At 38.3% G+C, this 23,662-nt stretch overlaps 1 protein-coding gene across 10 annotated transcripts in view; it reads right to left on the bottom strand.

The window, feature by feature from the left end:
• Positions 1-622: 622 nt before the first annotated feature.
• Positions 623-23,662, bottom strand: part of LOC103036368 (cAMP-specific 3',5'-cyclic phosphodiesterase 4D) — a 216,136-nt gene continuing 193,096 nt past the window's right edge. For 9 of the 10 annotated variants that reach the window (XM_022680783.2, XM_022680780.2, XM_022680784.2 and 6 more), the window contains 9 exons: positions 16,560-16,653; positions 15,836-16,011; positions 14,867-14,965; positions 14,600-14,764; positions 13,982-14,081; positions 11,348-11,502; positions 10,352-10,474; positions 8,611-8,793; positions 623-7,456 (listed from right to left, as the gene is read on the bottom strand). In XM_022680783.2, coding sequence (XP_022536504.2) covers positions 6,965-7,456; positions 8,611-8,793; positions 10,352-10,474; positions 11,348-11,502; positions 13,982-14,081; positions 14,600-14,764; positions 14,867-14,965; positions 15,836-16,011; positions 16,560-16,653 — 1,587 coding nt within the window. In that variant the 3' untranslated portion in view covers positions 623-6,964. Of the gene's footprint in view, positions 7,457-8,610; positions 8,794-10,351; positions 10,475-11,347; positions 11,503-13,981; positions 14,082-14,599; positions 14,765-14,866; positions 14,966-15,835; positions 16,012-16,559; positions 16,654-18,666; positions 19,056-23,662 lie in introns of those variants that run through there. The other variant, XM_022680790.2, reaches the window with a different exon arrangement.

The following is a 23,662-nucleotide window of genomic DNA, read 5'->3' on the forward strand; positions in this document are numbered from 1 at the left end:
GTCCAACCATCTGAGTCTCACCCCGCCCCTAAACCCATACATCACCCAGTTCCCCTCCCATTTTTTTTTAGCCTTTTTAAATTTGAGCTGAGGGTGGAGTCAGCTAAAATCAGGGAGTTTAGTTACCCTTTAAACATACAGAGACTTGTAATCTGCTTAATCCAATATCAAACTTACAATTTATAGTTATTTTTTCATATTTCTCTGTTTCTCTATAGTTATGAACAGTGAGAAGAAGCAGCCAATCACACACAGCGTACTCTCAACCGGAAATCACCATCCACCTCCATTAACTTTACAGTGTCAAGTTTTCTGCCTCTGCAGCGCCCTCTCAGGTTTAGCTGTGCTATAGGCGCAGGATAGGATGATGTTTCTTTGTAAATCTATGTAAATATGCAAATCAGTCAATCAATAATACCATTAGTGTCGTCACCTTGTGTTTAGTTTGTAATCCCGCCCCCCTCGTTTCCTGACCCGGGTGTTCCTCACCCTCCTTGTGCATTTAAGCCCCTCCTGTCCATTTCTCAAATGTAGGAGGAGCTCAGGAGCAAGAAATACTCTATATAATTGTCACATAATTCTGCTTTTTAAAGTGAACATTAGAAAAACACGTGACACAAGCTCAGAATCAACCCATGCTTTTATTTTATCTGTTGCATATAAAATTTTTTTTTTTCTTTTCTGATTGGAGCAGAATCTACAGTACTGTCAAAAGACTGTAAGAGACAAAGTATCCAGTGAAACAAGTGTAAAAAGTTTAAGGTCATTGAAAGATGTAACCTAATGAATTAAATCTCGAAGAATCCATTTATGTATCCCTTTAATGACACTAAAAAGTCATAATAATAATAATAATAATAATAATAATAATAATAGCCACGATTGGCTTTGGTCCAGGGCTGCTAAATCTACAGTATGCGTGTCAGAAAATAGGCAATTTTTTTAAACATACAAACGTCTAAGTCTTTCTGTCGTTGTCTTTGATGTCTTTAGTGCAGAAGCACGTCTACAAGGCTGGATGAGACGAAGGTAGCGGACGGTACCTGAACGAATCTGGAACAGCGTGAAGTTAGACGTTATTCTGTAATAAATGCAGCCAGCGAGCACCTATAGGCCAACCAACCATTCTCCTGCGTGAGCGTCTGCGCGTGGGTCTATTGCATCCGGCTGCATTTTTGCGTTTCGCGTTTTTGTGTTCGGCGGTTCGCGTGTGCCATTCGAACCTGTGCAGCCAAATGATAGTTTACATCCTCTTTTTTATTTGACCTAAGTATACAAACCCAAATCAGAAAAGTGAAAACTCCAAAATGCAAAAATACATTTACTTTTACTGGCTTTCATTTGATTGCAGACAGTATGAACCCAAGATATACTCAAATATATGTTTTATCTGCTCAATTCATTCATTAATATACATAAATTCCTGTGTTTTTAAGATTTATTACAATTTTTTTCCCATTTTTTCCCTGAATTCAGCTGCTTTTCAGCTAGTGATGCCCTCCAACACCAGGAGGGTTAAGAAGACTAGCACTAACACGGCTCCTCCAACACATGTGAGATCAGACAGACTCCGCCTCTTTTTAAGCTGCTGCTGATGCTGTAGCATTGCTGAGTAGCATCACAGCGCTAACGCTCAGAGGAAAAAGCAAGGCCTCGGTTCTGATACATCAGCTCACAGACGCAGCCTTGTGCTGATCCACATCACCCTAGGAGTGATGAGGGGAAAAAGTGCCATCTACTGTACTGTACCCACCCAGAGAGAGCAAGTCTCTACAACTGTGCTCTCTCAAGACTCCGGAAGCTGATGGCAAGCAAGCTGCATGACCGGGATTTGAATCAACGGTCTTCCGATCATAGTGGAATCACTTAATCAATGCAGAAATGGATAGATGTATAATGATAAATAAACCAGATAAAATATATTTTTATTATATTTTATTTTTTCATACTTATAATTGCAATCTTTTCTGATTCGGGCTTGTACTAGTCTTGCTTTGTGCCTCTTTCTCTCTCTCTCGCTTTCTTTCTCTATCTTTTTCTGGAACTGCAGCAGTTTTACTGAAATATGTACTAAAACTGTACTAGAATTATAAACATGTTCTAAGCTTTAGCTTCACAATGTAGCACTTATTACGTCCTGTAATCAGGCAGCAGAACGGGTCGAGTTTCCCAGTGTAACTACGCAACTACGGACTAAAGTACGGAAAGAGGGAGGAGACGGACGGACAGACGGACAAACAGACAGATAAACGGACAGACAAACAAATAAAAAGACATTATTAATTTTAAGTTAAGGCACAGCCCTGGGGCCAAACACCAGTGGCGTCATTTCCATCATGTTCGACGTTCCCCTGGTTCTCCGTACGCAAGCTCGCGCTCGAAAGGTGACTGTCCGTTTTTCTTTTTTTTTATTTTCCGTTTTATTTTATTTTATCCTTTTTTTTAGTGTTTAATGGTTTTTAAATTGTATATTATCTATAATAAACCTTCTCTCAACAAGAGTTTACCAAATACAGCAACACCATCGCCATTAGGGATGATAGAGTAAGAATCGGTTATCATTTACAACAAACCTTATACAATATATACAACGTAATAAATACACAAATGTCTGTAAACAGAGATGAACACAAAATAAAATAAAATCAAAAATCCAGAACGAGTACAGGTAAGGTCATTTGGTGAAAAGGAAAAAAAAATCCGAAAATAAAGGAATAATAAAGAAAATAAAAATAAAACATGGCACAAAACTTTTAAATAAAATATATTAAATAAAACAATAATTCAAATAATATTAATAATAATAATAGTAGTAATAATAACAAAAAAAAAAAAAAACGGTCTTAAGGAAATCAGCACTACTTTAACAGCCAGATTCAAGTTTCTGTGAAGCGGATTTTACTACGCCCTTAAAAAGGTTTGTTCTATTTACATTACTTTATATAAAAAAAAATAAATAATCTAACAAAGAAAAAGAAAAAAAGAAAACAGGAAAAAAAGTAACTTGCAAGTAACATGCCGTCTATGCTACAGTTTGTGTTCTACAGTAACGCTTCCAAATATATATATATACATATATTTATATAAGTATATATACACCCCAGTAAAAGGTAACAAACCAATAAATAAAAGCATAAAACCATGTTTTCATATGACTGTATAAATAATGTGAAGTGAAGAGAGAGCCACTCGCTGTGGCTAAGTGCTGTGATTCCTGTAGTAATATATAGTAATATATATATATAGTAAATATATAGTAATATAGTGCAAGTCCAGTGAAGGAGCGCGTTTTATTTATTTGGCATGAAAAGCGAGATAAACCGGTGGATGGAAGTACGACGTCTTTTCCACTGCAGGACCAAATACATCAAAAATAAGAGAGAGTTTCCAAATCAGTTTCTCTGATTTTGCTATTTATAGGTTTATGTTTGAGTAAAATGAACATTGTTGTTTTATTCTATAAACTACAGACAACATTTCTCCCAAATTCCAAATAAAAATATTCTCATTTAGAGCATTTATTTACAGAAAATGAGAAATGTCTGAAATAACTCAAATAATGCAAAAAAAATCAAGTTCATATTCATAAGGAGTTTTAAGAGTTCAATATCAATATTTGGTGGAATAACCCTGGTTGGTTTTTAATCACAGTTTTTTTTTCATGCATCTTGGCATCATGTTCTCCTCCACCAGTCTTACACACTGCTTTTGGATAACTTCAGCTTGGTTTGATGGCTTGTGATCATTCATCTTCCTCTTGATTATATTCCAGAGGTTTTCAATTTGGTAAAATCAAAGAAACTCATCATTTTTAAGTGCTATCTTATTTTTTCTCTATATTTTTTACAGAGATGGGGAGAGACTGAAATACTTTAATATACTGTAATATACTCTAATTACTTTAATTACCCTAATTTACCCAACTTATTTTAAATCAGTGATAAAATCTGATAAAAACTTTGTGAAGAGTTTGTAGCATTTGGCTCCATAATGGAAAAAACACTGGGACTTTTATTTGTGTCTCCTTATTGAGAGGGCTTAGTGACACTTAGTGGCAGAGTAAGCAGCAAGCTGATTTGCTCTTTTCCTTAAAGGGCGGGACTACTGTACAGTATTGAGTGGAAACTGGGTGAAACAATGATACCGGCGTAATATCACAACATGCGATAATGCTAATGCACTGTTAGCATGCTATGCTTCTAGCATGTTAACTACAGCTACAGTTCTAAGAACGTTCAATCTACTGACTTTTCATAATGTTTCCCTTATATTTTAAAGCATTTAAAGTATTTAGTCTAGCTGGCAACGTTACATGAGAAATACAATACGTTCTCATAAGGTAACCATTATTACGTCTCACGTTTTCGTATGTAGCTGTAGCGCCCTGCAGTGGAAAGGAGGCTAACGTTTATGTCTAGCCCTCTAAGAAAACTGTCTGGGAGAATGAAAAACAAAAAAAAAACACAAACTCTATGATTGTTCTGTAAGTTTAGCACAATTCCTTACGCAACTGTACGTGAAATCGTACGCATGGAAGTGGTTCACGTAGTTTAACTATATCCATATTCAAGGTGCTGCACAACACGGCGCCCCCTAGTGGAATCTAGCGGATCTACGTCAGATCAGATACTGTACTGAGCTTTTTACGTACGATTAAATGTCTGCAGCTTTTATAAGAGATCCAAAACATAAAGAAAAGGCATTTAAAACAAAGTCTCGAAGCTTCCAAACTACCTAAAACAACGAGTGACTCAAATTAAAATCTATTTTAAATTGTGTGTCTGACCAACCCGAGTGTGTAAAGTTTTGTATGTATGATGACGGTTAAGGACTTTAAGGAATAAAAGGAATTCATTTTAACCTAATCTTTACCTTCAACATCTGTAGGACACTGTATATTATCATAGAAAATCATTTTATTGTTTTTATTTAATTTACTTTTACCCAAATTTATTCATTTTTAACCAATTTATTATCATTTGTGATGCTTCTTAAACTCAAGAGCAGACTCTTTTATAGAAGAATATTTGAATTTAAGTCAAGTTTATGCTACTTAATTAATATTAAGCCTACATTTTTGATGTTTTTTTTTTTGATAAATCGAAAAATTATATAAAATTTATTTGTTATATTGTGCATGGCACAATAATTCTACTTTGAATTTTATGGTCAGATGAATAAAACAGATGCATATTTAGTCTTCTTTTTACTTTAATCTAAGTAAAATATAAATTTGAACTACAGAAAATTAGACAGAGAAAAATGCTACAGAGTTAACAGCTTGCTCTTACAGCCTACCACATATATATTAATACATGAGCTACCTAAAATTTAACCTAAGGTAGCCTGGAGGGAATGACTACACACTGATGGTGAGTTATAGGCAAATAGGTTGTTTTAAAAGCCAATAGAAATGTATTTTTAGCCACAAATGTTCTAACAAACTCAAAGTAGTTGAGTAATGTGTGGGAATATCTTTAATTTATTTGAGTTTAAACTGATAGTGGGGTTAGAGTGAAAGATAATGACTGTAATAATCAACCCTGCAGTTATTGATGAGAAATCTAGGAATTTCTAAATCATCTGAGCAAACAAAAGCAGGGAGGTCCTGCTTGTGCAACTGCAGTTCACTAAACGTACTGTATATGAAATATAGGAACGATAGTGTTTTCTGTTTCCTGTGAGGCATTTTATACGAGCGACTGGATTCGTTCACACTGTGTTAAGAGGCTTCAACCAATCAGAACTGAGAAAAACGTTCAACAAAAATATAATCTAATCTAATTAATAGATCTGTTCACCGAAGAAACGTGCGAAAACAAAATAGAAAGGACACAGCAGTGTTGAACAAAATCATAGAATCGTAAAATCATTAAAACATTAAAACGGAGTCAGGCGAAAAGCACACGACGCAATGTGAAAAACGTACAAATGTAAAAACGCCAAAATCATAAAATCACTGATCATCACACGCGAAAGCGTACTTGCAAGTTACTCTTCTTCAATCTCTAGAAGATTCTCAAAAACAAAACTGTGAAATAAAAAGCTAATTCTTTGCTGTTGTTGGTGTTGTTGGTGTTTTTCCGTAAGAAAAGTAACATCTAGGTAAAAATCGCAGTAGGTAAATCGTTTTTCTACGCCGTACAAAAAACTCAAGAGGCCATGACGGCACCGCGCCGCATGATTCCGGATGTATTTTTCTTTTTTTTTTCAGTCAGGTTTTTTCAGGAAGACTTTTAAATGTAGAAAAAAGAATGTTCTCTTTGAAAGCCAAAGAATTCCAATGCATTCCTAATATAGTTTCCCATCATCCCCCGCCGGGCCACAAAACTGGAGATCTGCGCAATCGCATGCGCTGCAGCTGCTCGCCCTCGCTGCTCGTCTTCGTACCCATTTTGGCGGCCCGAACTTTCATAACTTTCAGAGCTTTTTGGAACTTCCAGAACTTCCGGAAGCCTCTTGCTTCCGTGATCGAAGAGGAAGATGATTAAGAGGAGCAGGAAGAGGAAGAGGAAGAAGAGGATGAGGATGAAGAGGAGGTAATGTGGACGAAAGCACAGTGGTTTCAGCTCCAGCATTGTTCAACCATGCGCTGGAGGTGGGCGTCGGCCCGAAGAGCATGCGCAGGAGGGGGGCGTCGCCCGGAGAGAGTGGCTTCGGGAGAGCTGGAGGAGTGAACAAAGGAAAGACGAGAAGAAAAAAGCGCTAAATGTTTTTATTCCTGAGTGCAAAAAAAGGACAATCTGCCAAAGTCTCCGTGTGGCTCCGCCTCCGCAGAGCGAGGGGGCGTGGCCGAGGTCTGAGGAGTGCAAGGTGCGCTTCTGTTTTTTTTTTTTTGGAACTAAATCTTCTTCTCCAGTCTCTTCTTCTCCGCCCGCCTGCTATTGTTATTATTATCATTATTATTATTATGAATAACATATTCATTATTCGCTAAGACGTGCTCAGCATCGCTGCTACGCTGCTACGTTCCGGCGGGCTGGTCTTCCTCCTCCTCTTCCTCTTCCTCTTCCTCTTCCTCCTCGGCCATGCTGGGCTCTGTGGAGGCTTCTCCGGCGGCGTGCTCGTCCTCCTCCGGCTGCTCGTCCAGCGGGATCTCGGTGGACTCGGAGTCCTGCGTACAGAGGGTTTTAGAGTCGCTGCAGCTGTTGTCCTCCTCTTCTTCCTCTTCCTCTTCCTCCTCCTCTTCCTCCTCGGCCTGGCTGCCGCTGTCCTTCTCCGTGTCCGACTCTCCGTCCTCCTCCAGCGTGAGCTCGAACTGGAACTTCTCGGCTCCGCCCCCGGGACGCCCCCCGTCCTCGGCCTGCTCGGGCGCGGGGGACGGGCTCTGCGGGATGGTGCTCTGGTACCACTCCCTGTTGTCCTCCAGCGTGTCCAGGATGTCCTGGGCGTCCGGATGGACCAGGTCGGCCCACGTCTCCCACAGAGGGTGGACGATGTAGTCTATGAAGCCCACCTGCAGCACAGCGGAGAGAGAGTTCTTTAACAGCATGATAAATACTGTAGATATGGAATATACATACACTTCTTATATTTATTTATCTGTTCCAGTGATAAAAAAATATAAAAAGAATGCTGTTTCTGCCTTTAATGCACTACAAAATAATATATACAGATCTGGAAAAAAAAAAAATAGGACTTCAGTTTCTGAATCAGTTTCTCTGATTTTACTATTTATAGGTTTATATTTGAGTAAAATGAACATTGTTGTTTTATTCTATAAACTACAGACAACATTTCTCCCAAATTCCAAAATAAAAATATTTAGAGTCATTTAGAGCATTTATTTACAGAAAATGAGAAATTACTAAAAAATAACGAAAAAAAAGATGCAGAGCTTTCAGACCTCAAATAATGCAAAGAAAACAAGTTCATATTCATAAAGTTTTATTCAAAAAGTTCAGAAATCAATATTTGGTGAAATAACCCTGTTTTTTAATCACAATTTTATATACATTTGTATTTTTATGTTAATTGTAGTGTAATTATTTGTTTAACATTGTTATTTTTATTTTATATAACTTTACCGTAACTTTTGTCCACTAATAATTAAAATTAATAATGTATTTATTTAATTAATTTCATCCTTTTATTGATTGTTTTTCTTGTGGCCTTTTTACCGTTTTATTTAATTTATTTTATCCTTTTATTTATTTTTTGTTCTATATTTTTATTATTGTAATTATTTATCTCTTCATTTTATTGCTTTACATTTTAGCCTGTCCACTCATACTTATTCCATTTATTTTATTTCTTCTTACTGTAATTAAATCTTATATTGTTTATATTGCTTTTTTTTTATGCTGTTACCATTTCATTTTTATTGTTTTGTTTATGAAGTTCCTTATTTTAGCTTAAACTGATTAAAAACTTGACTCAGCTGCATTTAAAGTGAGGGTTACCCTGAATAATAATATATTATTGAGTAAAAATTAAGGTTGGTTTATTGATTGATGGACATAAATGAAGTTAATTCATAACATTCCTGCTCTCAGCTTCAGTTTTGTGAATTGAAGAATTGTTCTGGAGAACCTGCAGAACGGTGAGATGCTGTATTACAGTAACTGATCTGATTATGGGATGTGATGGATGTGAGGTAGGCGTGGGTACCTGGGATTTCTCCACAGAGGCGTTGTGTTTATCACACATGGGGCTGATCTCCATCCCTCGCTCTCTCTCTCTGTCCCCCTGGCTGAAGAACTCCTCCATGATCCGGTCCGTCCACTGCCGGTACAGCTGCAGGGGTTTAGTGGGGTTACTGAGGTCCGCACAGTGCACCATGTTCTGTAGAACCTGAGACACACAAACACACACAAACACACACACACAATTATTACATTACATTACATTACATTACATTACATTACATTACATTACATTACATTTGGCAGACGCTTTTGTCCAAAGCGACTTACAATAGTCAAGTACAATGTAAAATAAGTTTAAAGGTAAAACATCTTTGGATAGGGATAAAAGGAGGACAAAGGGGAATAATAGGATAGAGGAGTGAAGGAGGGGAAGAAGGAAATGAGGTTAGAAGTAGTTAGTGTGTTAGAGGTGTTAGGAGAGTAAGTGCTCTTTGAAGAGCTCTGTCTTCAGGAGTTTATTAAAGATAGTGAGAGATTCTCCTGATCTGGTAGTAGAAGGTAGTTAGTTAGAGGTGTTAGGAGAGTAAGTGCTCTTTGAAGAGCTCTGTCTTCAGGAGTTTATTAAAGATAGTGAGAGATTCTCCTGATCTGGTAGTAGAAGGTAGTTTGTTCCACCATTGGGGAACTCTGTATGAGAACAGTCTGGATTGCTTTGTGTGAGTGTTTGTTTGGTAAAGCGAGGCGACGTTCATTGGAGGAGCGCAGCGGCCGGGAGGTAGCGTAAGTCTTCAGGAGCGAGTGCAGGTAGGAAGGAGCCTGTTCTGTCATCACCTTGTAGGCGATTGTAAGAGCTTTGAATTTGATGCGAGCATCAACTGGTAGCCAATGGAGCTCAATGAGCAGCGGGGTGACATGTGCCCGTTTTGGCTGGATTATAATTATAATCTGCACATCACAAGACTGGTAAATAAATAAATAAATAAATAAAATATCCTTGAAAAGGAACTTTATTTCATGAATTCAGTTCAAAATGTGAAAATTAGAATATTATATAATTAATCCAATTGGGACTTTTGTATACTGCAGTGTGGGCAGTGTGCCAGGTCATGCTGGAAAATGAAATCCACATCTCCATGAAAATTGTCAGCAGAGAAAAGCATTAATTGCTGTAAGGTTTGGACTCTGGACCCTTGATTTATAAATGAAATGTAAAATTTACTGATGATCAGTGATGGTTTGGAGAGTCATGTCTGTCATCTGCTGCTGTTGATCCACTGTGTTTTATTATCAAGTCTAAAGTCAGTGCAGTTTTGTTTCCCCACAAAATCTTACAGCACTTCATATCTTACAGCTTCCCTCTGCTGAAAACAACTTTTATGGAGATGCGGATTTCATTTTCCAGCAGGACTTGGCACACTGCCCACACTGCCAAAATTAGTACAAATTGATCTAACTATATAATATTCTAATTTTGTGAGTGTCTAGTTTTGTGTCACGTCTTATTCTGTGACTTTATTGGCTGTTGCTAAACAAAAATCTGATTATTATCAGACTCATGTAAACTTCTCAGTGTTTTCAGATTACGCAAAATGTTCTGATTAACCAACAACTATTCCCACACAATCAAAATATGAAGTACATGTAAATACATTAATAGTTATTGTCTCATTATTATTGTAAAATGTGAAATATAGCCAATTAAATAATATTTTTTCCCTGATTATCCCTGATTAGATTCAGCACTTAAGTTCAGCAGGGTTTACCTGTATCCTGTCTGAATAATTATCCAGCAGCAGAACTCCAGAACTCGTCACTTTCTTCGTCTCCACCATCGTTTTGAGGTCAGCCAGCAGATTCATGTGTTTAGACATATCAGTGGCTAATACCTGAAACACACATGCATGAATAGATGATACAGTAATACAGTAATTACCAGCAAAATAGTACATATTAATATGTTTAATAGCAATTGTACTTTACTTTCTTTACTGTATAATAATAATGCTTGTAATAATGTTTTGCTATTGAGGGCTAGTGGTTAGCATGTTTGCCTATCAGCGCTGGGGTCTTGGGTTCAAGTCTGCTCCAATTTTGTCCCACAGTCCAAAAACATGAACATCAGGCAAATTAGATATTTTAAAAATAGTCTTAAAATGACAATAATATTGTGGTGGTCTGGAAATGAATTGTGTTTAGGTACATTTCTGGCATATTGCTATCTTGGCAATGGAAAACAAAGGTGCTCAACTTACGTTTATCGCTATGTTGCACAAGGCCAACTTTTACATCAACAATAAACAGAATAGTAAATAAAATAACATTGCTGTTCCCGTAAATGAGCTGCTGGAGCTCCTTCACAGCGTCAACCAGCAGCTCAGTTTCCTCTGCTTTAAGAGAACAGTTTGTTGGACGCGTCCAGGTAGCTGCACCATTAAAATAGCAATCCACCAAAATCAGAGCACACCTGGTTCTACTCTTAAAGGTAATGATGAGCAGGTGACACGCTGATTGGTGTATTTCTCGTTATGTTATGAGTTGAGCAAGGCATACTTTTCCTGTTGTTACGATAGCAACGACTCCTAATCAAGCTGCACAGTGCACACAGTTGACAACTCGCCTATAGATCACTAAAATAGAGTAAAGTTTTAGCTATAATTCAGTAAAATTGTATAATAATAAAACTTGCACTGGGTAGAGCTGTTTGTTTTTAGCGCAGTATTTGAGGCGTGGCGCATCTGCGTAAGGTCAGCTGTACTTACGATGTCGATAACCATCTTCCTCAGGGATTGTCTCTGTTTTTTGGTCAGGTTCTGGAAGATGTCACAGTTCTCCTCCTGGAGCAGCTTAAAGCCCACAGCCAGGTGATGGTTCTCCAGCACTGATGAGTCATTGTACATAAGAGCCAGCTCTGAGTCTGCACACACACACACACACACACACAGTGTCAGGGCCTTGAGCTAGTCATGCAGTCCAAACATCACTTTATCTGAGCAGACACTAGAAGACTAGACTGGATTTTTTTACCCCTTTTTCCAGCCATCCTCCCAATTTAGTATTTCCCCGTAAATTTTCAGAATTATATTATAATATATATATATATATATTTATTTTGTAATTTAGAACATTTATTTGCAGAAAATAAGAAATGGCTGAAATAACAAAAAAGATGCAGAGCTTCATATTCATAAAGTTTTAAGAGTTCAGAAATAATCAATATTTGGTGGAATAACCCTGGTTGGTTTTTAATCACAGGTTTTTTTCATGCATCTTGGCATCATGTTCTCCTCCACCAGTCTTACACACTGCTTTTGGATAACTTTATACTGCTTTACTCCTGGTGCAAAAAATCAAGCAGTTCAGCAGTTTTCAATTTGGCAAACTCATCATTTTTAAATGGTCTCTTATTTTTTTCCAGAGCTGTATGTATTTATTTTGTGTCACATTGTATAATTATTAAATAACTAATTATCATTTTATTGCAATAATTAGTATTTGTTTAGAATCTACCTCTTTTTGTACTGTGGAGTAGCATCACAGATCTAACGCTCGGAGGAAAACGCAGCGACTCGGTTCTGATACATCAGCTCACAGATGCAGCCTTGTGCTGATCCACATCACCCTAAGAGTGATGAGGGTAAAGAGCGCCACCTACTGTACCCACCCAGAGAGAGCAAGGCCAACTGTGCTCTCTCGGGGCTCCGGCAGCTGATGGCAAGCTGCATGACCGGGATTCGAACCTGCTATCTCCCGATCGTAGTGGGTGCGTTTTAGACTGCTGGAGCACTCGGAGCCCTATCCTCACACGTTTTTTTTTCATACGATGATAGAATAAAATCCTGATATATAATCTTCTTTACAGTATCCCAATATATGAAATATACTGAATTGTAACCGCTGTATAGTGATGTATATTTTCTGCAGTACTGGGCTGTAACAGAGCAGTAGGTGGATCCGGGTGATGGGGATTACTCTCCACACCCTCAGCCTCTCTCAGGCAGATGCTCCTCTCGGGATGTGATTTATCTGCAGGGTGATTATGTCACAGCTCTGTTATGTAAGGGGGCTGAGATGCTCGGCGTGAGGTTGCTGGGCTGGGGGAGCAGATGATGTGATGGTGTTTGAGGGTGTTTGGGTCGGGCTGGACCCTCTCAGAGATACAGAGCCGGATTACAGGCCATAACCGGGTCTGTGTTTCTCCTGTTACAGCAGCTTTATAACCCTCTATAACGCTCTATAACCCCCCCCCCCCCCACGCCTACAGCCTACAGCTTCATATTCACTTTATCTGCATCTGATAGTCCTGTTATACTGCTAATATTAAAACAAATCTGATTGATTGATTGATGTATTAACTTAGGAGTTGTTTAACTCTTTACTATTACATTTTATTAGTTATAAAATGTATTAGACAGTAATATACCGGCACAATTCTGTAAATAAAAATTGCCAGCAAAACTGTTAACAAAAAGATCATTCTTGTATTCCTGTCTATTACTGTTTTTTTCTTACTTTGCTTTTTTGTTATAATAAACTGTATGTGACAGTTATATGTACGTTCAGTATATATGCATAACAACAGTAATTTGTATAAAATATATTTTTTCAGTTGTGTTAAAATTGCCAGTAAAAAAAACTGTTACAAAACCTTTTATGTAAAATGTATTCTTGTCATTTTATGGTGATTTAACAGAGATAAAACATTAGAAGAGAATGTATGTTTTTATTTTAATTATAGAGCATCACCACTGAAGGAAAACATTTTGACTAAGTTTTTGGCAATTGGCAGCAAAACTGTTAACAAATAGAGTTTTTCTGGTGCTGATCATAAATATATATATATATATATATATATAAACAATATTGTAAGATTGTTTAGTTTTATTTTATTACTCCCTGTCACCTACTCTTTGTTTCTATCAGTGTGTACTGTATTGATGCTGCTACTGGAACCCTAATTTCCCTGAGGGAACCTCCCAAAGGGATCAATAAAGTTCTATCTATCTATCTATCTATCTATCTATCTCTATCTATCTATATATATATATATATACTATATCCTTGTAATTTTTTAGGTGATATTCTAGAGATAAAAAAAAATTACATGTATGTATTTTTTTTATTTATTTTATTTTATCTCTATCCGCTGTAAATCATCAGTGAGGGAGGAGCAGCCCCTGTGCTGAAGCGGAAGTCGGGGGCGGCGGTGTTTATTTACTGTGCCAGTCTGTGGGTGTGCCCGGCGCTGGGTGTAAATGTGCGGTACGGCGTGCGGGTGAGGAGTGGGCACCTGTGAGGCGAGTGGTGAAAACACAAACACGTCCCTCTCTCCTCAATCAAACACCCTATAAATACACCGGCTCTATTTCCAGCCTGCAGGAGGAGAGAATACTCACTGGTGTTGATGAGGAACTGGTTGGAGACGCCGGGGTGATCCACGTCGTGAATCGCACTGGCGAAAATGGCAGCGAGAATTTCGAGGTCTGTGAAAACGGCCTGGAATAAAGGAGAGGACAGAGGATCAGCCACAGCGCCCGGCCCACACATCCCATAATAACCTCTCCTCTGTTCATTACTGCTAAAAACAGCACTATGAGCAATAACCTTCACACATATTCATACATCATCATACAATCATACAATCACACAATATTCACATATACACTCATTATCCCAGGATAAATCAGCAGACAGGAAGGAAACGTGGGGGGTAGCTTTGTCTCCTATCTGTTTAAATGTTGAACAATATTTTATATCACTCACTAAATCAACAGTTCGAAGGATTTGACACAATAATGAATAATGGCTTGTTGTTGCTGCTGCACTTGCGCAGATCTCCACAGCACTCGACTGTAATGCTGACTTTCCTCTTCTCTCAGCACAACCAGCCAGCTGATTGGCTCTTTTTGTTGAAGGGCCGGACACATTACTTCTGTATGTGTAGCTCAGTAAATATGAACCATTTCTTCGAGTCTTTTTCTGATCTGAATCACTGAATAACAGTCAGGCCTCACCTCTAAAGCAGGCGTGGAGAGCAGCACGTGTGTGGACTGGGTGACGTCAGCAGCGTGGATGTTATTGTGATACGCCACGTCTCCGTGATAATGGTCTTCTAAGGTCATCAGGTAGGTTATAAAAGTGTCTAATGGAATTTTAAACGTCTTCAGCAGGTCTCTTTCCTGGAGAAAAACACACACAGACGTTATTTTAACTTTTATAAGATGATAAAAACAGCTATTAGAAATAATGCTGATTTTTTCCACATTCAGATTTAATCTCACCTGAAATATCGTGTACATCATCACCGTTAAAGGCCTGTTCCCCGAAAACTCGGTGACTTTGAAAACATTAAGGCCCCATTTATTTACGTCTTCTAGTTCCTGCAATGAAACATGTATATACAGAAGAACATATAACTATACAATATTATACTGACAAAACACAAAGAAAAGCATGAAAAATATAAAAAATATACAAAAATAAAAAGGGAAACGTTAATTTTTGTTGCAATGTGAGTGAACACAAAAAATATTTTTTGGCAAAGATACTGTATATAGCTCTGGAAAGAAACCACTTAAAAATTAGTTTCTTTTATTTTACCAAATGTAAAACCTCTGGAATATAATCAAGAGGAAGATGGATGATCACAAACCATCAAACCACCAAACTGAACTGCTTGAATTTTTGCACCAGGAGTAAAGCAGCATAAAGTTATCCAAAAGCAGTGTGTAAGACTGGTGGAGGAGGAGAACATGATGCCAAGATGCATGAAAAAAAACTGTGATTAAAAACCATCAGGGTTATTCCACCAAATATTGATTTCTGAACACTTAAAACTTTATGAATATGAACTTGTTTTCTCCTTTTCTGTAAATAAATGTTCTAAATGACTATAATATTTTTATTCGGAATTTGGGAGAAATGTTGTCTGTAGTTTATAGAATAAAACAACAATGATAATTTTACTCAAACATATAAACCTATAATAGCAACTATTATTATTATATTATTAAAGTGCGTCTGGGTGTTTGTTTTGACTGGCTGTATCGTCTGGTTTTGCGCTCAGTGATGTAACGGATCGATGTGTTTTTGTGACGAACGACGACCTTCTCAGAAGGTCTGCTCCGGTCTATAATCAGATCCAATCAGAATTCAATTAAAGCGATTGGAGCCTATTTCTGTTTGAAAGGCTGGGAGTGGCTGAAGGAGCTCTCCAGTTGTAATGAATTGGCGGCGTTTCATTGGCTCACCTTGGCTAAGGACTCCTCGGTCTCGGTTTTGACCCCGAAGCGAGGGATGTTGGAGTTGGTGAGGCTGGTACTGTGCATCAGCTTCTTCACGCCGCTGATTTGAGACATGGGCTTCTTCTTCTTCTCCTTCTCCTTCTGAGTCTGAGGGGTGGGCATCTCCACGTCGTGCTGCTTGTCTGCGGAGTTGCAATCAGAGCACCATTACACACAGCTCTCCAACATAATCGCTCACTCAGACATATACACTATATATACATTCTATATACACTATATATACACTATATTATTGACTATAAATCCTAATCTGGTCTGCATGGCTGTGTGATGTGAGGCTTGGGTGGAGCCATAAGTCTCTCTACACTCTACTATTCTTGATCTAAATTGAAGCTACATGAAGTTTAGAGGTGTGTCTTTTATCATATATTTGGATGGGTCAGCGAATAATCTTGGCAATATAATCAAAATAGTCTATATATTGTATACCTGAAAGACTATACATCATCTACATTAAAGTGGCTCTATATGACAACTTAGATGATTCCATGGACCAGCATTGTGGGTTAGATACACTTGGATGTTTCTATGGTCTGCTGTTGGAGAAACTCTACATTACAACTCACTGGTTTTAATATACTCCAGACTCTTGTTCACACTCGTGTGTAAAAGCACTTGCTGTAAGAGTCCTGGTTCTGATGAGCTGTGATGATGTGATGGGTGTGATTACCTAAGAAGGTGCTGGAGATGAACTCGGACACTTGGTTTCCGGAGCGGCTCATCTCCGACAGGTGGGTCAGCTCCCGGTTCAGCATCCTCTTGAACTGGAGTGGAGAGAGGGAGGGAGGGGGGTAAGTATCATCAGCAGCAACATCTTAAAAATCACATTAATCACATGCTTAGTTCATGATTCGATAAGGAACCCAACCTGCCAGAACATTACTATTAAACCAACCAACCAATAGCTCAAACCAACTAACACATTCTCAGAGGACTTTGAGCCTAATATTACCCACTGTTGTTATACATTGTGTTTGACCCCTGACACGAAGCTGCTGATGATTTTTTTAGTATATTATCATTAAATCAATGGAATGATGTTTTTAAAATGACAATATTATTGTTTATTGCAAATATTTCTATTGCACTCATCCTAACATTCGAAGGAGCGCTCTCTGACCTAAATCCTGAATCTGAAGTTGTGACTGCAGTTCTGCAATAAATAGAACAGATGCAGGGATGAAGAAGGAGGATGCCATACTTTTATATATTCCATACATATTCCATACGAGACAAAGCGCAATAATTCACCTATAAAGACAATAAAGATATTGTTCAATCCGTTCAACATGAAATCAGTTTCAGCTCAATATCCTCTCAGACCAACACAGGTTTGCTTAGGCCTTTCTCAATAATTAAATTATTGATTTATTGTACAATAAATAGACAGAACTTAAGATTATTCATTAATGTGAATGTACTGATATATTTGCTTAGCATTTTATCATTAAATCCGTGGCCTAAAATAGCCTTAAACGTGACAACTGTATTGTTTATCGCAGCTATGGGACAACATATCGTTATAATGACAGGCCTAGCTTGGTATTAAAGGTCAGAATGCTTTCACACATCAATAATTTCACACAATTCCCCTTCCTGTCTCGGGCTAGCATTCCCAATTATTCATTTCCTCCCATCTCCACACCATCTCAAACCATCTTAAATCCCACCAAACATCCTCTTGCAAACAAATGCACCAGAACTGGACAATCCCTTTTCTTTTATTGTTTCTAGAATGCTGATTTTCCCAATGGGATTCTTTAGAGCTGTAAAACAATAAAAAAATTCACAAAATTCTCCTTTCTACCTTGGTCCAGCATCCCTAATTATCCATTTCCTCTCATCTTCACACCTCTCACATCATCTCAAACCCTCTCAAATCCCTGCAAATTTCCTCAGACAAACAAATGCACAAGGATTGGACAATCCTTTGTCTTTTAGCGTTTCTAGGATGCTGAGCCTCCCAACGGGAATGTTGTGATGGCTCTCGAACCCTTTCACAAGTCGAGAATTTCACTCGACTCTCCTTTCTATCTTGAGCCAGCATTTCCAATTATACACTTCCTCCCATCTTCACACCATCTGAGACCATCTCAAACCATCTCAAATCCCACCAAACATCCTCAGACAAACAAATGCACCAGGATTGGATGGTTGTATTTTTTATTTCTAGGATTATTTAGGGTTTCTGGTGCTCTATGGGTCTCCCATTGGGATTCTTTAGAGCTGCAAAACGTTGCGATGGCTCTCGAATGCTTTCACAAGTCGAGAATTTCACATGACTTTTCTTTTCTATCTTTGGCCAGCATCCCAATTATTCACCTTCTCCCATCTTCACACCTCTCAAACATCTACAGTATAATCTGGATGCTGATTCTCCCTGTGGGATTCTTTAGAGCTGCAAAACCTTACAATGGCTCTCGAACGCTTTCACAAGTCGAGAATTTCACACAGTACTCTTTTCTATCTTTGGCCAGCATTTCCAATTACATACATTCTCTCACCTTTACACCTCTCAAACCATCTCAAACCATCTTAAATCCCTTAAATCAGCAAATGTCCTCAGGCAAACAAGCAGTCCACCAGGATTGGACAGTTCTGTTTTTTATTTCTAGGATTATTTAGCGTTTCTGGTGCTCTAGTGCTCTTCCAATGGGACTCTTTAGAGCTGCAAAACATTAGGACCGCTCTCTGACCTAAATCCTGAACCTGAAGTCGTGACTGCAGCCCTGCAGAAGACAGAACTGTTCCAGGGATGAAGAAGGAGGACGCCATACCTTTATATATCCCCAGGAGACGGAGAGCAAGTAATTCGCCTCAGGCATTTTCACAGAATCACCAAAGCGAGAAAAATAACAATAAAGATATATAATCATGCGATCCGCACGATCCGTCCGACACAAATCTGTGATCACCAATCTGTTTCAGCTCGTTATGCTCTGTAACCAAAGAGGACGGACGCTCGGCGAGGACGTCAGCTGACTGGATATCAGAGGGATGCAGTCTGAGTCGGTGGGACGCATGTTCTCTCGCCTGTTCTCTGAGAAAAATGGCAGAGGTGGGAGGATGGTGAGCTTCTGGAGGAGCAGCGCTACTGTCAACACCTTCCAAATAAGGCCTGCGCTCATCAGCCATGCGCCCGAGCCCACCGGCCGGCCAATCAGCACTGATTACAGGAGGAGAGAGAGGGGCTGGGGCGGCCGAGGCATGCCTACTATCTGCTGATGAGGCTGCGGGGGGGTGGGAGGGAGGTGGATGATGGAGGGTTGGAGGGGGGGGGGCAGGTGGATGATGATGATGAGGGTGATGGTGGTAAGGGTGGGAGGAGGGGGGACTGGGGGGGGTGTGAAGGCCTTGGGGACTGATGTTCTAATTCTCCTCCAGCCGTCGTCCCGCCTCTCAGCTCACGCACACTCAGACCCCTGCCATTATCCATTAATCACACACTGATACAGTACAGCCACACGGATACAGCCAATCAATACACACCAAACACATTCTGTTAGCAGAGCTGATTTTAGAAAGCTGATAATGATCAATAATATGATCCAGGGTTTTAAAATGTGGCAAAAACTATCAAATGCTTTTATTTTAAGGGAAATATATAAGACAATGAACAATAACATGAATAGTTATTAATATACTATAGTCCAACCCATTGTTTTACAGTGGCTTCACATCATCTCAAACCGTCTCAAACCATCTTAAACCGTCTTTCATCGTCTCAAACCATCTTTACACAATCTGAAATCATCTTTGCATCATTTCAAACCATCTTTACACAATCTGAAATCATCTTTGCATCATTTCAAACCATCTTTACACAATCTGAAATCATCTTTGCATCATCTAAAAACATCTTAAACCATCTTTACATCATCTCAAACCATCTTAAATTGTCTTCACATCATCTCAAACCATCTTAAATTGTCTTCACATCATCTCAAACCATCTTCACATCGTCTCAAACCATCTTTACAAATTCTAATATCATCTTTGCATCATATCAAACCATCACAGATCAACATCGCATCATCTCAAACCCTCTCATCTTTACACAATCTGAAATCATCTTCGCATCATCCCAAAACGTCTCCAATTATCTTTGCATCATCTCAAACCACCTCAAAACATTATTCTATTTCCTGTCTAGAGCCAGCATTCCCATTTATACACTTCCTCCCATCTTCACACTTCCAACATCATCTCAAACCATCTCAAATCATCCTCAAACCTTTTACATAATCTCAAACCATCTGGACATCATCTCATCATCTCAAACCATCTTTTAGGAATCTTTAGAGCTGCAGAACATTAGGACCACTCTCTGACCTAAATCCTAAACCTGGAGTCGTGCAGACGGTAGGATTAAGAGGATTAAGAAACCACTGCCTTCATTCACACACTGATACAGTACGGATACGGCCAATCAATACACACCACATTCTGATAATGATCAATAATATGATCCAGTGTTTTGCAATGTGACCAATAATGCTCACATGCTAATATTTAAAGGGAAATATTTAAAATATTAACAATAACATAAAAAGACACAAATATACTATACAACAGCTTTAAATATATATAAGACATTAATAAGCAGCAACAAAGTTTTTACAGTATAATCAAAAGAAACATTCCTTGTTTTACAAACCATTTACAACCTAATTAATAACTAACTAATTAATTCATTATTATATTTATTTTTCTATGTGTTTTAATGATGTTACCACTTTAAAATAAGAACACATTTATAAAGGCGTTATAAATGGCTAATGAAGGAGTTTATTACTTGTTATTAATTAGGATGTAAATGTCTGAAGTTTTACATATACACTATATTTTACATAAATGATCATAGACTCAAGAGAAACTTGCCTTGGTTTTTAATAATGTAATTTCATACTAATTAATTAAAGTAATTAATAAACTCATTTATAAGCCATTGATAAACAGTAGTCATTGATAGAGGTAGTCTTATATTAAAGCGGTCTTATTATTATTATTATTATTATTATTATTATTATTATTATTATTATTATTATATCATATTATCATTGTACTGTATCATCTTCTGCTTGAGGTGAACTTTGAACTTTGTACTTGCTTTGCTTGTATGTTTGCTTGTATCATCTTCACTTGATTATATATTATACATTTTTTAAATTGCATATATAATTATATAATTAAAGCTGAATTAGAGGCGGGGCCACTTAGATAGCGCAGCGCTTACTCTGATTGGTGGACCAATGAGGACCAGCGTTCTGAAAGAGAATGAATCAGCATTCATATGTAGATCTGGAGATCACACCACCCATCATCTCACTCCTCCACCCCTCCCCCCCCCCCCCCCCCTCTACTAAAACCCTAGAATTCATATAACCTGGACGCAGCCATTCATGTTTCTGGACCTGAATGACCTGATTTGAAAAACAAATGCAGCCAGTCATCCAAACAAGGTCCTGTATTAATCCCGTGACCCGTGGGCAGCTTTATTGTACCAGCCTGCACCTATTTGACTACAACAAAACAGCTCTTCTGTTCTCCTGCGTCACTCTGAACCGGTTATGCAAAGCGAAGAAGAAAAAACTGATATACAACCAAGCCATGAAGTACATAAACACTCAGCATCATCAGCAACGCCTCACACTACTCAGCCAATAGCATTTAAGGTACACCTGCCAATGAGGATGAGGTTGCCGGGCAGGTTTAGTCCAGGTGAGCTCCTAAAAATTCAGCTTCTGTTTTAGAAGATGGTCTCTTATTTTTTTTCAGAGCTGTATATATGTCACATGTCTCAAACTCAATCTTTAAGAAAAATAAATGATAAAAGTATCCTCAAGCGCAGTCACATTCAGTGAAATGATGAAAAAGCACTATAATGGTGAAACTGGCACTCATCAGGACCTCCTAGGAAAGGAAGGGAAAGAGTTCCCTCAGGTGCACAGGATTCAAGATTCAAATAAATAAGATACCACTTAAAAATTATGAGTTTCTTTGATTTTACCAAATTAAAAACCTCTGAAATATAATCAAGAGGAAGATGGATGATCACAAACCATCAAACCACCAAACTGAACTGCTTGAATTTTTGCACCAGGAGTGAAGCAGCATAAAGTTATCCAAAAGCAGTGTGTAAGACTGGTGGAGGAAGAGAACATGATGCCAAGATGCATGAAAAAAAACTGTGATTAAAAACCAGGGTTATTCCACCAAATATTGATTTCTGAAATAAATGCTCTAAATGACAATTGACATTTTTTATTTGGAATTTGGGAGAAATGTTATCCGTAGTTTATAGTTTATATACATTGTTCATTTTTCTTAAAAATAAATAAATCAAATGTCTAAATCAGAGAAACTGATTTAGAAACTGAAGTGGTCTATTTTTTTTTCCAAAGCTGTATATGTATATAAAAAAGCCCTTTCATTCTCTGTCCATCTCTTTCTCTTTTTCTCTCTTTTGTTCTATCCATATCTCTCTCTCTCTCTCTTCGTTTGCTGTGTTGCCATGGTTACTGGGGGCATGTCGGATCCTGCTCGTGCCCGCTGGTCTGCTCAGTGATGGAAAGGGCATGTTTGTTGATGTGTGTGTGTGTGTGTGTGTGTGTGTAAGTGTGTGTGTGTGTGTGTGTTGGTATTCCGTTGATCAGCATGCAGTGCTGTGGGCGGAGCTTGAGCTGCATGCTCCAAGTGCTTTAATGACAAACGTGAGAGAAGCAAAATATACAAGGAGGGCGAGGGAGCAGCGAAGCGTCTGATTGGTCGAAGCATATAGCATCCATATGATACCTGGTCAGAGGATGGGGGTCCTGTGATTGGCCCGTTTCACTGGAGGCCAATAATAACAACATGTTGTTTTTTTACTACACTACACTACAGTGCACTCCTGTGCAGTACAATACACTACACTGCATTATAATACTGTGCAGTACACTGCAATACAGTTGCAATTACATTGTAATATAGTACAGTACAGCATAGCACCTTACAGTACAGAGCACTAAGCTATAATACACTACACTAAACTGCAGTTCAGTACACTACAGTGAAATACACTACACAATAGTACACTACACTGCGCTACAGTACACTGCAGTACAGTACCGTGCATTACAGTACACTACATTTCAGTACACTGCGGTACAATAACCTACACTACACTAAACTACAGTACTGTGCATTGCAGTACACTACTTTGCAGTATAGTACTGTGCAGTACACTGCAGTACAGTGCACTACATTGCAATACAGTACACTACAGCATAGTACATTACAGTACAGAGCACTAAGCTGCAGTACACTACACTAAAATGCATTTCACTACACTACAGTGCAACACACTACATTACACTGCAGTTCAGTACACTACAGAAAACTACAGTTCTGTATTGCAGTGCAGTACACTGCAGTACAATACACTACACTGCAGCATAATACATTACAGTACAGAGAACTTAGCTGCAGTACACTAAACTGCATTTCACTACACTACAGTAGAATACACTACAGTAAACTACAGTTCTGTATTGCAGTGCAGTACACTGCAGTACAATACAATACACTTCACCGCAGTTCAGTACAATACAATACACTACACTGCAGCATAGTACATTACAGTACAGAGCACTAAGCTGCAGTACACTACACTAAACTGCATTTCACTACACTATAGTACAACACACTACACTACACTGCAGTTCAGTACACTACAGGAAAATACAGTTCTGTATTGCAGTACACTACACTGAAGTATAGTACCGTGCAGTA

This window comes from Astyanax mexicanus, chromosome 20 (genome assembly GCF_023375975.1).
Source record: "Astyanax mexicanus isolate ESR-SI-001 chromosome 20, AstMex3_surface, whole genome shotgun sequence".
Classification (NCBI taxonomy): Eukaryota; Metazoa; Chordata; class Actinopteri; order Characiformes; family Acestrorhamphidae; genus Astyanax; species Astyanax mexicanus.